A 17,545-nucleotide genomic window follows, 5' to 3' on the forward strand; every position below is an offset into this window, starting at 1 on the left:
GCTTTTGCAATTCTTCTCCGTAAGCGCCGACGCTTGCCGCCTTATTCCCAGTCCGTGTTTATGTCACGTCTGCAAGCGATTGCACTTTAAAAGCATAAACACCGATTGGAGCCTACAGAGACATTGCAGTGACAAAGTCTTCGATGTGGCAGGGAAACCACAGCAATGCACTTACTGCGTTTGCTTGGAGTGAAAACGTTTCATTATGAGGAAAAACCCCAACTGCAGTCTCCGAGGAAAAATCCATTATGTCCCACAACGCAATAAATTGATAAAGTTTATAATGAAATTGTAATGCAAAAGCAGGCAGGCAATGAAGAGACAAAGGAGCCCGGTGTAATTGCATGGGAAGGCTGCTAATAAACTTGCTGGTGTAGCTTGTTGGCCAATTTGGTGTCATAGAATAGGATTTAAAAGTTGCAAACATTGCTTTAATGTTCTACTCTATTGAAGGCTTTAAATACCACTCCGGTAACACTTTGTAAAGTTTTCAATTAAACCTTAACGATAAACTTAGCATCGCAAATATTTTTGTTCAACGTTAGAAGATTTTAAAGATCCGTTTTGGGACAAACAAATCTGTTTCATTGGGGAAATACTATTTTTATACCCTCCACCATTGGAAGGGGGTATACCAATTTGGTCATTCTGTTTGTAACACCTCGAAATATGCGTCTGAGACCCCATAAAGTATATACAGCCTTGATCGTCGTGACGTTTTATGTAGATCTAGCCATTTCCGTCCGTCTGTCCGTCCGTCTGTCCGTCCGTCTGTCCGTCCGTCCGTGCATGCGTACGTCCGTGCGTCCGTCCGTACATCTGTCTGTTGAAAGCACGCTAACTCTCGAAGGAGTAAAGCTAGCCTTTTGAAAATATGCACAAATACTTTTTATTAGTGTAGGTCAGTTGGAATTGTAAATGGGCCAAATCGGTCCTTGTTTTAAAATAGCTGCCATAAAAACCGATCATGGGTCTTGACTTCTTGAGCCTTTAGACAACGCAAATCTCGTCCGATTTGACTAAAATTTTGCACGTGGTGTTTTGGTATCACTTCCAATAACTGCGTTAAGTATGATTCAAATCGGTCCATGTTTTGATATAGCTGCCATATTTACCGATCTTGGGTCTTGAGCCTCTAGAGGGCACAATTCTCGTCCGATTTGACTGAAATTTGGCATAAAGTATTTAATTATAACTTCCAAGTACTGTGCTAAGTATGGTTCAAATCGATTCATAATCTTGAATAGCTGTCATATAAACCGATCTTGGATATTGACTTCTTTAGCCAATAGAGCGCGCAATTCTCATTCGATTTGGCTGAAATTTTGCACGAGGTATTTTGTTATGACTTCCAACAACTGTGCGAAGTATGGTGCAAATCGGTACATAACTTGATATAGCTGTAATATAAACCGATCTTGGATCTTGACTTCTTAAGCCTCTAGAGGGCGCAATGCACATCCGAAATTTTGTACAACGACTTCTCTCATGACCTTTAACATACTTGTTTAATATGGTCTGAATCGATCAATAGCTTGGTGTATCTCCCATATAAACCTATCTCCCGATTTTGCTTCTTGACCCCCTACAAGGCGCAATCTTGCCAAAATTACACCGCTTTCCCCGATGACCACCACAATATCTAAAAAGTTTTCTAGAAATCGGTTCAGATTTAGCTCTCATATATATGTTCGTCCGATTTTGAGAAATATTGCAATAAAGTGCTCATTTGTTAACCGATTCTCCCAAAATTTTGCCAAGACAGGTTTTCTTATGTCTTCTATTATTACTGGTGAATTTCACAGAAATCGGTTCAGATTTTGATAGAGCTGCCATATATGTATTTCACCCGATTTTAAGTTCCAGGTTCACTGCAAGCGCATTATAGACCAATTTTGCCAAAATTGAATTGTGCACAACTCTTTCCTCGATGCCTACCACAATATTTAAGAAGTTAAGTCAAAATCGGTTCACATGTAGACGTAGCCCTCATATATATGTTCGTCAGATTTTGGCTAATTTCCAATAATGTTGTTATTCGTCAACCGTATTTCTTACAGTTTGAATATATTTGCTCGAAATTTGATACGGATTGTTTAATAACCTGTCTGAAAACATCCGACGAAGTCCATCGAAATTGATTCAGAATTAGATACAGCTCCCACTTTGTACCTATAGTATAAGTGTAGGGTATTATAAAGTCGGCACAGCCAGACTTTTGCCTTTCCTTACTGGTTTGCAATGGAAGAGAAAAGCCAGATATCACAACACATCAAAAACTATGGGAAGCGTTTTGTCTTTGTTGTTTTAGGAGGGTGTTGTGTTTTATCTCTCGTCTCCTTGGTTATGTTGGATAGCCAGATCCAGGAACTCTGCGACTAAGGTGTGGTGCGTCCAGGGAGATGTGAGCCTGAGTCAAGTATGTCTGGCTAGTTGGTTATACAGGTCACGTGCGGTCCCAAGTCACAATTGGGACACACATCCAGCACGTTGACATCAATCCTTTCTCTGCAAGAGTTGAGGCGGCTGACTCTGATCGTAATTGAGACAGGACTACTCTGGCTAGTCGGGGGAGATCAATTTCTTCAGGTGCAATTAGAGGCGGCCGTTCTCCAATGACCACATTCACCCGCACTCAGAAAATTGCTTATCATAAATACAAGTTGATAACGTGATACATGATAGTTCATGATCTTTACTCACGTTAAACTTAAAACTGGTAGGTTAGGTTAGATTAGGTTGAAAAGAGGGTGCAGATATTAATCCGCCCCATGCCACCATGGACATACACCTAAGCTCTAAATAATAAGAAATAGGTTAGGTTAGGTTAGGTTGAAAATAGGATGCAGATAATAATCCGCTCCATGCCACCATGGACATTCACCTAAGCCATTAACCGTTTTGTTGTGCGCTCTAAATACTAAGAAAGTAATCTCTAAAGCCGGGCAATGACAAAGGAAATGCTCCAACGTCTCATCATCTTCCCCGCATACCCTACACATGTTAACACTTCCCCCACCGATTTTACATAATTGAGCTCGTAGTCCTATGTGTCCCGTTATGATACCAATAGCTATACTGACCCCCTTCTTTCTTCCTTTTAGTAATAGCCTCGTCTTCTCACGATCTGGATCCCTCCATAGGATTTTCGCCGTCCTACCGACCGTTTCGCCGGCTCAACCAAGTTTATTGACGACAGTCCTCTGGCCTTCACAGCCAAATTGCCCAATCCCCCCCCCCCACCCCCCTTTCATTTCCCCTTACTCTGTTATGGCACCGGAACGGCACCCAAACGATGCGGATTTTCCCATCCTCAGAAAAGGCGTTCATCTCCTTCTTACACTGCAAGACTGTTCGTGACCTTACCGTCCTGATTGTTATTGCCCTTATAGCAATTTTACTTTCGGTAAAGTTGTTCACACTCGACGTCCTTGTAGAAATGTAAATAAAAAAAGTTCTAGATCTCCAGTTAAGAACATTAGGTCGATGGATCTCGAATGCAGCATTTTTAGTAAACCTAGAGCTCACATAAAATTAGCAGCGATGACATCATTGCTCCCTCTTTCTTACCTGTAATGAGAAAGAAAATACATATAAGGAAATAATTCGTTTGTTTTCAGACAGAGTAATAGAAACAAAACAAGTAAAAAGGCATTAAGTTTGGCTGGGCCGAACTTTGGATACCCACCACCTCGGGTATATATGTAAATCCTATTTAGTCACAATCCGGTGAAAATTGGATATATTTAAGCACCCAAATTCGGCACGGACGTTGAGTGGTCTAATATATATGTCACTATTCAATTTTGTAGAACAAAATATTGGTCTTTTTGGCAGATATATCCAATTATAAACCGATCTGAACCATATTAAGGTCGGATATACTGCGGCTCAGAAAAACTCACTGTTTCAAACTTCAGCGAAATCGGGTAATAAATAAAGCTTTTATGGGCCTCAGTTCCCTTATCGGCAGATCGGTCCATATAGCTGCTATATCTAAATATAGTCCGATCTGAGCCATATTTAGGTCGGGTATCAGGAGGCTACAAATAATTCACTGTTTAAAATTTTAGCGAAATCGGTTAAAAATAAAGCTTTTATGGGCTTCAGGCCCTTTATCGGCAGATCGGTCTATATGACAGCTGTATCTAACTATAGTCCGATCTGTACCATATTTGGGTCGGATGTTGGGAAGCTTCAAACTGCTCACTATTCCAAAGATCAGCGAATTCGGATAAAAAAATAAAGTTTTTATGGCCATCAGACCCTTTATCGGGAGATTGGTCTATATGACAGCTATATTTAAATATAGTCCGATCTAAACAATATTTACGTCAAATGTCGGGAAGCTTGAAACTACTTACTATTTAAAATTTCAGCAAAATCGGATGAAAAATAACGTTTTTATGGCATTAGACCCTTTATTGGAAAATCGGTCTATATAGAAGCTATATCCAAATATGGTCCGATTTAGTCCGTTCAAAAACTTAACCAGCGTGCATCAAAAGACGTGTCTGTGCCAAATTTCAGCTCAATATCTCAATTTTTGAAGGCTCAAGAGTGGTTACAACAGACGGATGGACAGACGGATAGACGCGCAGATATCGTTAATCGTCTTAGAATTTTACAACGATCCGAAATATATATACCTTGTAGGGTCGGAAATTGATATTTCGATGTGTTGCAAACGGAATGACTAAATGAATATACTCCCTATCCTACGGTGGTGGGTATAAAAATAGGGAAAGATAAAAATACGAGAAAGCCCACTGTTGAAAGTCCTACACTACGAAGTTTATCTACCACAGGCTGTAAAACAGACCGGCTTACAAAATATTTAAAAAAAGCGTGTTAAGTTCGGCTCGACATAACATGAAATCCCAATGAAGGTTTTTTATATTTGTATAAGAATTGCTTCCTGTAGATGCACAAGAAGTCTAATCGAGAAATCGGTTTTTATAAGTTTTATACATCATTCTATGGACAGATTTGAGCCATAATTGGTATACATTCAGCTAAACCGGATAAGAATTGTGCCCTGCAAAGGCTCAGGGAGAAAAATCGGGAAAGACCGATTCGGACTATACTTAGGATAACTGCTGGATGTAATATGAGAACAAGTAAAAAGGCGTTAAGTTCGGCCGGCCGGCCCAAAGGGCCTAACACCACTCACTGTTTCAAATTTCAGCGAAATCGGACAATAAATGTGGCTATTATGGGCCTGAGACCCTAAATCGGAGGATCGGTCTACATGGCAGCTATATCCAAATATGATCCGATCAGGACTAAATTAACGAAGGATGTCGAAGGGCCTAACACAATTCACTGTCCCAAATTTTAGCAAAATCGAATAATAAATGTGGCTTTTATTGTCCTTAGACTCTAAATCGGCGGATCGGTCTATATGGGGCTATATCAAGATATAGTCCGATATACCCCATCTTCGAACTTAACCTGCTTATGGACAATGAAAAGAATCTGTTCAAAGTTTCAGCTCAATATCTCTATTTTTGAAGACTGTAGCGTGATTTCAACAGACAGACGGACGGACATGTCTAGATCGTCTTAGATTTTTACTCTGATCAAGAATATATATATATACTTTATAGGGTCGGAAATGGATATTTCGATGTGTTGCAAACGGAATGATAAAATGAATATACCCCCATCCTACGATGGTGGGTATAAAAAGTAATGGTGCAAAATTGCGCATATAAATCTTGTTAAATGTTGAATTGGTAGCCCGTCATTAAGGTGAGTTCACTCGGAGTCCATTTTTGCCTATTGTTATACCTCAGTGGAAAAAAGAAGTGTAGGTGAGAAATTGAAGGTGTATAAGTGACAGATCAGACCTAGAGACGCGATAAGGAGATCAAGAGATAAAAGAAGACAGTAGAGAGCAAGCGCCTATCCAAGACCCCTACACTTAAAGCACCCTCCGGAGAAGCGGCAATCTCAAAAGCTTTTATATTTAATATTAATTATATACTATCCGCCAAGTTCTTGTCAATTCATATTATTAATAAATCAAAATAAATGTAAAACATATTCGCTATGCAAAAGGTATTTAGTTTTAAAACTGAATGTAAACAAAGTAATTAAATTTCCCCATTCACAATATTGTTTAACAACAGCGTTTAGCTGCAAGTCATGAAAAGGGTTTCTAAGTAAGCATGTGCATTAGATTGTCAACACCTTTGTTGCCTTACTGAAATGCTAAAATCTGTTTAGATCAGTTTGGTTTCGAATTTTTCGTTACGGCAAAATCATTTAAAAGATTTACAAAATATGGAAAAACCTCTAGACCCTATTTGGGAATTGTGGCCATAGGGACCCATCTCCCAATTTAGCGACTGGAGCCTTTAAAATGCGATTTTGTCATCCTAGTTGTCTTAGACCCTTTGACACCCCCACCCAATATGGACTTAATCGAACTTTATTGGGACATAGCTCTCTTAAAGATCTATTTGCCTGTTTAGAGTTTCAAGCTTATAAAAGGTATACTTAAAGCTAGTTTTCGATGAAATTAAGAATTTTAAGTTGGTCCAACTGGTAATTCGAAAAAGTGTCTCTGAAAAGATCTATGCCAGGAATGCCGTGCTGCTTACAAAATCCTTAATCGTTTACCATTCTATGCCCCTATGTTGGTTAAGTGTGGTATGTTATCCACATTCAATTGACGAAGTCTGTTAGCTGCTTAAGCCGGGTTTCCACGATCTGAACTCCCCATAGAGTTTAGATCCTACGGTCCGTTTCACTGTTCCACAGTGCCACATGCGCATTCGTTGCGCAAACATTAACTCAGACTCCGTCACCCCGAAAGGTTTCGCAGTTACCAACTTTACTGATGCAAGTCCTCTGGCTTCTACGGCCAATTGGTCTACCTTTCGTTCCCCATTACTCCTCTACGACCTGGCACTCAAACAATGTGGATCGTGTCATCCTCTGAGAAAACGTTAATCTTCTTCGAAAGTGTGTATATGTTCATGAATATCTGTTTTATTCCCTTGAAAGAAATTTAACCATCCTCAAACCAAAAAAAAAATTCTTTGCTTGTAGCGTATCGTCATCCTTTTAGAGGCCTATTCAGCATTGGGAACAAAAAAGTCACAGGGGACTAGGGGACCGTATGGCTGCGACATCATTGATATGTTGTTTTTGGTGAAGGGTATATAAGAATCGTCCTGGAAGAACTTACCACGCTTTCACTGGTATTTTAAGGAATTTTTTTCGCGCAAAATGGACATAACTTGCAGATAATATTTTTAATTCCCCCTAAGAACTTTAGTCATGAACTCATGATGCATTCGACGGAATTCGGCGTTTTTTCGGCCTTGGATTATGTGGCAGCATCTGTTGCGTTACCGGAGTTTTGTTTCCGCTTAATAACCATACATCTATGTTTTGTCGCCAGGTATGACAGTCTGGATCAGATCTGGGTCATCGCATAATCAGTTAAACATCTCCCGATCAATGTCAAAAATCGAAGATGAACTAAAGTTCGTCCAGCAAAACAGCAGTCACTGATTAACTAAACCAATAGCAAAAACGTTAATGCCCAATAATTTTCTTCCGAAAGGGAAATAATGTCTGATTTGAAACATAATTGGAATGGGCGTTGAAGCAAAATCGGTTAAAAATCCAGTAAAAATATGCTTGGTTATGCCGTGGAAATTGCTACACATTTTCACAAAATAAAATTAGTTGCAGGGCATAATTTTACTCCACCCATTAAATTTCTGACAAACTAGGCAAAAATTAAAATTTCTATCAAGGATCATCGAGCGATTGGTTTATATGGGAACCATATCAGGTTAAAGACCGATTTCGACCGTACTAAGCACAGACTCTGAAAGTCATAACAGAATACTACCTGCAAAATTTTAGTCAGTTTAGACAAAAATTGCGGCTTCCAGGGGCTCAAGATGTAAAATCGGGAGATCGGTTTTTATGGGAGCTATATCAGGTGATAGACCGATTTAAACCATACTTCGAGCAGCAGACCACTACGTTCAAAATTGCAGGCCAATCGGTTAACAATTACGGCTTGTAGGGGCTCAAGAACTAAAGTCGAAATTTACAAATTAAAGCCATACTTCTATCTTAAAATACTCTTTTTCAGCCCGATATTCTCATGATGTCTGATTTAGGGATATTTTCGGGGGTGAGGTTGTCCCCTAGCCACTTGGCCCCGAAAAAATATCAGCATCGTGCTCTTCTCTCAAATACCATTTATTTATATCCCATATTGTCATTGGTTTTGATTTGAGTTTACAGTATGAGATTTCCCACAAACCCATGGCCCCAAAATTGGTTATCAAATTAGTTTTCTTATCTCAAATGCTCTTCATTTAAGCCACATATTGGCATGGTCGAAAAATTTTTACCCTTTGGGGGTGTTTTGGGGAAGCGGTTTGCACTAAATACCTGGTCCTACATTTGGATATCAAATTCGTATTCTACTCCCAAATACCTTTATTTGAGTCCCATATTGCGATGGTCAGTAAAAAATTGCTATTTGTGGGGTATTTTAGGAAAGGGGTAGACCCCCAGAAAATTGGTCCGGAAAGTGGGTATCAATTCTTGCCCTACCCCCAAGACCTTTCATTTAAGCTCCACATTGACATGGTCGGTAAATATGCCCGATTTTGGGGTGTTTAGGGGATTGGGGTGGTCTCCCAAAAACTAAACCCGGAAAATATAACAGCAACGTGCTCTATTCCCATATATTTGAACCCCATATTGCCATTTGCCTCAAAATTGGATATCAAATTCGTTTTCAAATCTCAATTAAACTCCTTATTGCAAACGTCAGCAAATATGTCCTGTTTGGGTATTGGCCCTAAAAACTATAAATATTTATTTTCACTCTCTTTAAGACCCAAATTGTCTTGGTGAGCAAATACGTTGTATTTGGGGGTTGTTATGGTGTTGGGACGTTCCCTAGACAGTTGGTTTTTAATGTTGATATCAGATACGTGGTCTACTCCCAAATACCTTTAATTTGAGCCCCATATTTCTATAGTCGGCAAACATGACCGGCTTGGGGCGTGTTTTGGGGGATGGGCGGCCACTCAGTGAGTTGGCCTTGAAAATATATATCGGATTCGTGTTCTACTCTAAAAACCTTCTTATTTGAGCCTCATATTGGAATAGCCAGCAAATACTTCCTATTTGAGTGGTGTTGTGGGGGTGGGATGGCCCCGTTGACAAAATTTTTCTTCGAATATTGATATCAGATTCGTGCTTTACTTCCAAAGACCTTTCATTTGAGCCCCATATTGCTTTGGTCGTAAATTTGTCCCCTTGGGGGATGTTTTTGTGGAGAGGCGGCCCCCAAAACACTTGGTCCCATATTTGGATATCAGATTCGTGTTACCTTTTATTTAAGCCCCATATTCCCATGGTCAGTAAATAAGTCCTGTTTGGGTTCACCCCTTGGGGAAGGGGTGAACCCCCTGAAACGTGGTCCCACATTTGGATATTAGATTCGTATTCTACTCTCAAATACCTTTCATTTGAGTCCCATATTGTCATGGTCGGTAAATATGTCCGATTTAGGGGTGTGGGGTGGTCCCCCTAATACTTGGTCCGACAATTGGATAGAAGATACATTTCTTATCCGACATACCTTTCATTTGAGTCCCATATTGTCGTGATTGGTCTAAATATCTGTTTGGTAGGTTTTAGAGTGGGGCGGCCCCCTTAGGTACCCCATCCGAAATTTGGATACCAAATTTTTATTTTTAGGGTACTATATGAGAGCACACAAAATTTCGCTTAAATCGCACCCCCATCTCCGAGATCTGGCGTTTCTGAAAATTAGGTTTAGGGGGAGGGTCCGCCCCCCCTTCAGATATCAAAATATGTAGTACCCTATTTTCACCACGGGATCATTATGCACCATCTGTAAAAATCGGTTTAGCCGTTTCTGAGTCTATAAGGAATACACAAACACACAAACAAAAATTGATATATAAGAAGATAAGATGAGATAGAGTCAAAGATGAATATTTGAAAAAATTTCGTACGGAATAAAAGCACTCTCCATCCTAAAGTAACATTCAAAATATAATTTTTTGTCTCAGTTCCGTTGATAAAATTTCATAAGTTTATTTTATAACCCTATATAGCAATCTAAATCAATTGAATAGATAGTGTAATAGTAATAGAACAAATTCAATTAGCAAACAATAAAATACCATACTCAAAGTTCAATTTAGTATCAATCGAATATTCAAAGCGGCAAGAACTCATCAGTACAGCCAAGGTGTTTTCAGTTGCGTTAAAAATGAAATTAGTTGCATTTATTTTGCTCTTTCTTAGTGTATGGGAATGTATAGATTAGAACTCATTTGAATACTATTCTTATGTTTATGGATTTCTATTTTCAGCTGCCTGCGGTTTTTGGACAAAATACCATTTCCGATCAGTTTTTTAGCAAATCTGAGATATGTTTTGAACTGCTGCATGTGCCAAATCGCTATAGAAGCGAGTTCGGCAATTTCAGTTACGCCGACGAAGAAGTGGTTCACAAGTATATTCACTGCGTGACCACCGAGCTGGATATTTGGAATGATCGCTCTGGATTTAATATTGAAAAGATCTACCATCAATATAGGAATAGAGCCAATGATGAGGTGATGTTGCCCATTATAAGTAACTGCAATCGCTCGTCGCAGAACAACAACAAGGAGTTATGGTGCTACAGGGCGTTTGTATGCATTCTCAACACAGATGTGGGCCAATGGTTTAAGGAGGATGTTCAAAGAAAGCGTCAAGCGAATATATCAAATGGTCACCACTAGAGCGAACAACGAAAATAGTTTTACAAAATAAAAATCTTGTTTGTACCAAAACTTGAAAAGTTTTCTTAAAGTTTTATCTATTATACTGAGACACATTGGAAATTTATCGGAACTCACTTTCTGCAAATGATCGACGATCATAAAATTTAGTTCAATTCAGCCTACCTCAGACTTTACAACTTTTGAGCCATTAAACATGCCCTATGACTGCCTAGGATGTAAGCACTGCTATATTTGTTAAATTATATGCGTACCAAGCTATACTGAATTTATTATTACTTTCTTTCAGTAATAGCCTCGTCTTCTCACGATAGGATTTCTCCAAAGGATTTTCGTCGTCCTACCGACCGATCCGCTGTTCCACAGTGTTAAATTTACGTTCGTAGCCCACGCCCTGCGTCGACCCGAAAGGCTTCGGGTTAACCAAGTTTATTGACGGCAGTCTTCTGGCCTTCACTGCCAAACCGTTTGCTTTTAATATCCACCACCATAGGATGGGGGTATACTAATTTAGTCATTCCGTTTGTAACACCACGAAATATTGATCTAGGACCCCATACAGTATATATATTCTTGATCGTCTCGAAATTTTGATTCGAACTAGCCATGTCTGTCCGTCGGTCGAAATCAGGATAGCGGTCGAACGCGTGAAATTTTACACAGGTACTTTATATTGATGTTTATTTGCTGTTTGCAAATGAGCCATATCGGTTTAGATTTGGATATAGCTCCCATATAAACCGATCTCCCGATTTGACTTCTTGAGCCTATGGAAGCCAAACATTTTCTCCGATTTGGCTGAAATTTCCAACAATTGTGCCAAGTACGGTACAAATCGGTCTATAACCTGACATAGCTCTCACATAAACCGATCGCCTCAAATTTGTTTTCTTGAGCCCATGGAAGACACAATATTTGTCCGATTTGCCAAATTTTGCACATAGTCTTCTGTTATAACTGCCAACAACTGTACCAAGAACGGTTCAAATCGGTCAAGAATCTGATATAGCTCCCATATAAACCGATCTCCCGATTTGACTTCTTGAGCCCGTGAAAGCCAAAATTTTCAATCGAATTGGCTGACATTTTGCACATAGTATTCCGTTATGACTCACAATAATGAAGTATGGTCCAAATCGGTCAAGAATCTGATATAGCTCCCATATAAACCAATCTTCCGATTTGACTTCTTGAGCCCCTGGAAGCCGTAATTTGCATCCGATTTAGCTAAAATTTTGGCGAATTTTGCACATAGCATTCTGTTATAACTCCCACCAACTGTGACAATTACAGTCCAAATCGGTCAAGAACCTGATATAGCTCCCATATAAACCAATCTCCCGATTTGAATTTCTGAGCCCCTCGAAGCCACAATTTTTGTTCGATATGGCTGAAATTTTGCATATAATGTTCTGTTATGACTTCCAACAACTGTGCCAATTACGGTCCAAATAGGTCATGAACCTGATATAGCTCCCACATAAACCGATCACCCGATTTGACTTCTTGAGCCCTTACAAGCCTCGATTTTTATCCGATTTGGCTTAAATGTTGCATATAGTGTTCTGTTATGACTCTCAACATCTGCGCTAAGTATGGGTTACCAAGATTCGGCCCGGCCGAACTTAGCACGCTTTCACTTGTTCATTTTTCCTTACTCCGCTATGGCCCGGTACCAAAACGATGCGGATTGTGTCATCCTCAGAGAAGGCATTAATCTCTTTCTTATGCTCCAAGACTGTCCGTGACCTTACCGCCCTGGTTGTTATTATCCTGCTGGCCAGTTTACTGTCCGTAAAGATGTTCACACTCGTCGTACTCGCGTTAAAACCACACCACCTCATACATTCCTTGATCGCCCGGATCTCCGCCTGCAGGATCGTATTATGGTCAGGTAGTCGAACACAGATCTCAGTCGCTGGGTTTTCAATGTACAATAGATTCCCAGGCCAAGTTTGTCTTCTTATTTTGATTCATCCGTGTAACAAGATCTTCCAGATAGCAATACCAAAATTACGTCCAACCAAGTCTGTACTGCTGGCCGCAGTGTCTCGCGCTCGACCACAAGTGTCGTCTCATGTATTGGATAGGAAACTCTTCCATTCCTTCTGGGATTCCTATCGTTGCCTCGATTATACCGCGATGGTATGACCTACTCCTATCCTCTATCCATTCTCATATCGCCCTGAGTCTAACAGCCGCAATGGATGCCTTACACCTATAATGTTTTTTTATGAGTCGGAAGAACTTGTTACACAGATGGATCAAAACAACCAGCGACTAAGATCTGTTTTCGACTACCTGATCATAATACGATCCTGCAGGCGGTGATCCGGGTGATCAAGGAATGCGTGAGGTGGTGTGGTGTTAATGCGAGTTAACATAAATGGTATCAAGAAGTCATATCGGGATATCGGTACTTAGGGCGGACTATATCACCATATAGACCGATTCGGATAAAATGTGGGGTAGATGTTGTAAGTCATAAGATAGTTTGTAGGGTCAAATATCAACCAAATCAGGTGAAATTTCTGGCTTCTAAGAGATCAAGAAGTCAAAACCGAGGATCGGTTAATAAGGGGGCTATATCTGCTTATGGACCGATTCAGATCATACTTGGCATGGATGCTGAAAGTCGTAACACAAGCCTTTGTTTCAAAGTTCAGCCAAATCGGATGCAAATTGGGGCTCCTAGGGGCTCAAGAAGTCAAATCGGGGATTGGTTTATAAGGGGGCTACATCTGTTTATAGACCGATTCGGATCGTACTTGGCGTGGACGCTGGAAGTGGTAACACACGCCTTTGTTCCATAGTTCTTCCAAATCGGATGAAGATTGGGTCTTCTAGGGGCTCAAGAAATCAAATCGGGGGATCGGTTTATATGGGGGCTATATCTGTTTATAGACCGATTCGGATCGTACTTGGCATGGATGCTGGAATTTGTAACATAAGCCTTTGTTCCAAAGTTCAGCCAAATCGGTTGAAAATGGGGTTTCCTAGGGGCTCAAGAAGTCAAATCGGGGAATCGGTTTATGTGGGGGCTATGACCCATTTGCAATCCTCAACGATCTACATCAATAAGAAGTAAAAAATTTCAAGCTTTACGCGTTCGACCGCTATTCTGATTTCGACAGACGGACATGGCTAGATCGACTCAGAATGTCTGGTCTTAGACGAAAATTTTCGGGATGATGAAATTGGGGGTATACTAATTTCATCATTCCTGGAAACTTTCGTCTAAGACCGGTTAGATCCTTTAGACATTCTGAGTCTATGGTGGAGGGTATAAAAAGGATTGCGCCTTTTAAAGGCTCAATACATGCTAGCTATATGTGTCTAAACATGGACCTATTTAACCCATTTAGAATAATTTGTTTCAACGGCAGAAAGACACACACTACATTACTAAATTGTCATAGGTTAGGTTAGGTCGAAACAAGTAAAAGTGTGCTTAGTTCGGCCGGACTGAATCTTATTTACCCTTCACCATGAATCGCATTTGGCAAGTTCTTTGAATGACCTTTTCAAATACATATGAGCTGTATCCAGTTATGGACCAATATGGACTTGTCATGCCGTACAAGTCATATAAAAATATCACCTCCAAATTTTCAGGCAAATCGAATAATAATTGTGCCTTCAAGAGGCTCAGAAAGTCAAATTGGGAGATCGGTTTATGTGGCAGCTATATCAGGTTATGAAACAATTTAGACCATACTTGGCACAGTTATTGGAAGTCATACCAAAACGAGCCAAATTGTATAAGAATTGCTCCGTCTAGGACTCAATTAGTCAAATCAGGTGTTGGATTTATATGGCGGCTATATCAGGTTATAGACTGATTTAGGCGATACTTGGCACAGTTGTTGGAAGTTATAATCGGGAGATCGGTTTAAATGGCAGCTATATCATGATATAAACTGAGTTAGACTATAGTTGACACAGTTATTGGAAGTCATGGCAAAACGTTATGTGAAAAATTTCAGCAAAATCTGATAAGAATTGCGCCCTCTAGAAGCTCAATAAATCAAGACCCAAGATCGGTTTATATAGCAGCAATATCAGGTTATGGATTGATGTAGACCATACTTGGCACAGTTGTTGAAGGCAAAAATAGACCAAAAACTACATCCATCTTTAAATCAAAGCACATTTTGTAAAGTCAATTCACTTTGCTTGTACCACGGTACAATCGATAACTTGGCTTATGAAAGTTTCAGCAACATCATGTAGAAAGCCATAAAATTAAATGCCAACATTAGCTGAGGCAAAAGTCTCACAAATGGCTAATATAAGACACATAATAATTTGCTGCCATTATTTATTTTAGCTAAGGCGTTCATTCAAAATTTCACCCACAAGCATCCTCTGCCCTATAAACTTTGCCGCTGAATCGGCCGGGGCACCACTGAATTTACATAGAAACCGGCAACACATTCACATTATATACCAAAAAGCGTAGCGATCCCCATTTGAGGGACGTGTAGGTATGTGTAGAGCATTACCACAGGTTAAGTTACTAACTTTCGCCAGCAAGCATACGGTTTTACTATCACAACATCAACACATACACTCAAAGCTTTACATTAAGTAACAGCGCTGACTAACTGTGAAATCCACACAGCCATCCGTATCCTTATGAATGGGCAATTAATAGCGAATGGAGAGTATACGAAATGTTGCTGCAAATATGTGATGCGTGAATGTTGGGGAGTAATGACAAATAAGAAGTGCCAAATCTCATCGTGATTTTCAAAAAAAAACAAGATTATGCTATAGTTTTGAGATTCGATATTCTCTAATATGGTGTGGATATATACAAACACATTATTCCGTAAAATCGGAGCAATTTGTTAGTAAAAACAGCAAAAATGTCGGCTGTTACATTAAAAAGTCGGCTAAAAATGGGGTAGCAGTAATTTAACGCTAAAACAGCAAACATTTTTTCCTGTTGTAAGATTTTCGTTTGTATTCTTATTATATACAACAAGTAAAAGCGTGCTAAGTTCAGCCGGGCCTAATCTTATATACCTTCTACCATGGATCGAATTTGTCAAGTTCTTTGAATGACTTTTTGAAACAGAAAAACACCAGTCATATGAAAACACCACCTCCAAAATTTCAATCAAGTCGAGTAGAAATTGCGCCCTCCAGGGGCTCAAAAAGTCAAGCTGGGAGATCGGTTTTTATGGCAGCTATATCAGGTTATATACCGATTTAGACCATACTTGAAACAGTTGTTGGAAGTCATACCAAAACGACATATGCAAAATTTCAACCATATTGTATATTAAATGCGCCCTCTAGAAGCCCAAGTAGTTCAATAGTGAGATCGGTTAATATGGCGGCTATAAAAGGATGTGGACTGATTTAGACCATATTTGACACAGTTTTTGAAAGTCAAAATAAAACCCTTCATTCAAAATTTCGGCCAAATCGGCGCGCTCTGGAAGCTCAAGAAGTCAAGACCCATGATGGCAGCTATATCCGGTTATAGACCGATTTCAACCATTCTTAGCACAATTGTTGAAAGTCCCACTTGAACACTTCATGCAAAGTTTCAGCTAAATCGGATAGGAATTATGCTCTATAGAGGCTCAAGAAGTCAAATCGGGAGATCGGTTTATATGGCGGCTATATTAGGACTGATTTGAACTATACTTGGCACATTTATTGGGAGTCATACCATAACACTTCATGCTAAATTTCAGCCAAATCGGATAAGAATTGCGTTCTCTAAAAGCCCAAGAAGTCAAGACAAAAGGTCGGTTTATGTGCCAGCTATATACAAGGCGAAATTCTTATCCGAATGAACTGAAATATTACATTACACAATGAACTGAAATATTACACAATGGCATTTACTTATGGTCCGAATCGGACTGTTACTTGATATAGCTCCAATAGCATAACAGTTCTTATTTAATATTCCTTGTTTGCCTAAAAAGAGATGCCGCGCACAGAACTCGACAAATTCGATCCAAGGTGGAGGGTATATAAAATTCGGCCCGGCGGAACTTAGCACGCTCTTACTTGTTTCTCTAAATGTAATTCAAGAGAAGACAACTATTTATAAGCGTGGCTATACGAAAATAAATTTGGCAAAAAAATATATTTTTGCCTCTTCATAAAACTCAAATAAAATAAATTTATAGTGTGAATTGGAAGAATGCAAAACAGAACAAGTAAACAAGAATTAAGTTCGGCTGAGCCACACTTTGGATACCCACCACCTCGGGTAAATATGTTAACCACATTTCGCCATAATCCTAAAAAACCCTTAATGAACCCATTGCAGTTATATTTAAATGTGGTCCAATTTGGACTTAACTCGTCAAGGACATCGAGTTGTCTAATGAATACAATTCACTGTTCAAGTTTTTTAAACAGAAATATTGGCAGCTATATCAATATATAGACCGATCTGAACCATATGTGACATGGATGTAGAAAAAGCGAACATGGGTCACTATGCCAAATTTCAGAGAAATAGGATAATAAATGCGCTTTTTATCGGCTCAAGACCTTAAATCGGGAGATCGGTCTATATGGCAGCTATGTCGAAAATATGAGCCAATGGGGGTTATTGTACAATTTGGGTAGCAAGTAGCTGTAAGTGGACTGTATGTTTTATTGGAGCTCCCAAATTGTAAGAAATGAAAAAGAGAACAGTTGAAATAAAAGGCAACAGATTAGATTTCACCGTTACAGTTTATTACATTTCAGTAAGCCCTTAC

At 39.5% G+C, this 17,545-nt stretch overlaps 2 protein-coding genes across 2 annotated transcripts in view; one reads left to right on the forward strand and one right to left on the reverse strand.

Annotated features, from left to right (window-relative positions):
* The window catches only part of LOC131998148 (matrix metalloproteinase-2-like), a 529,615-nt gene that overhangs the window by 36,423 nt on the left and 475,647 nt on the right, over window positions 1–17,545 (reverse strand). The gene's annotated exons all lie outside the window — the stretch shown is intronic.
* Window positions 10,217–10,859, forward strand: LOC106085928 (general odorant-binding protein 99b-like). The gene is made up of 2 exons (XM_013250415.2): window positions 10,217–10,327; window positions 10,395–10,859. The coding sequence occupies exons 1-2, from the start codon at window positions 10,292–10,294 to the stop codon at window positions 10,806–10,808; spliced, it is 450 nt and encodes a 149-aa protein (XP_013105869.1). The 5' UTR covers window positions 10,217–10,291; the 3' UTR covers window positions 10,809–10,859.

Source organism: Stomoxys calcitrans, chromosome 5 (genome assembly GCF_963082655.1).
Source record: "Stomoxys calcitrans chromosome 5, idStoCalc2.1, whole genome shotgun sequence".
NCBI classification, from domain to species: domain Eukaryota; kingdom Metazoa; phylum Arthropoda; class Insecta; order Diptera; family Muscidae; genus Stomoxys; species Stomoxys calcitrans.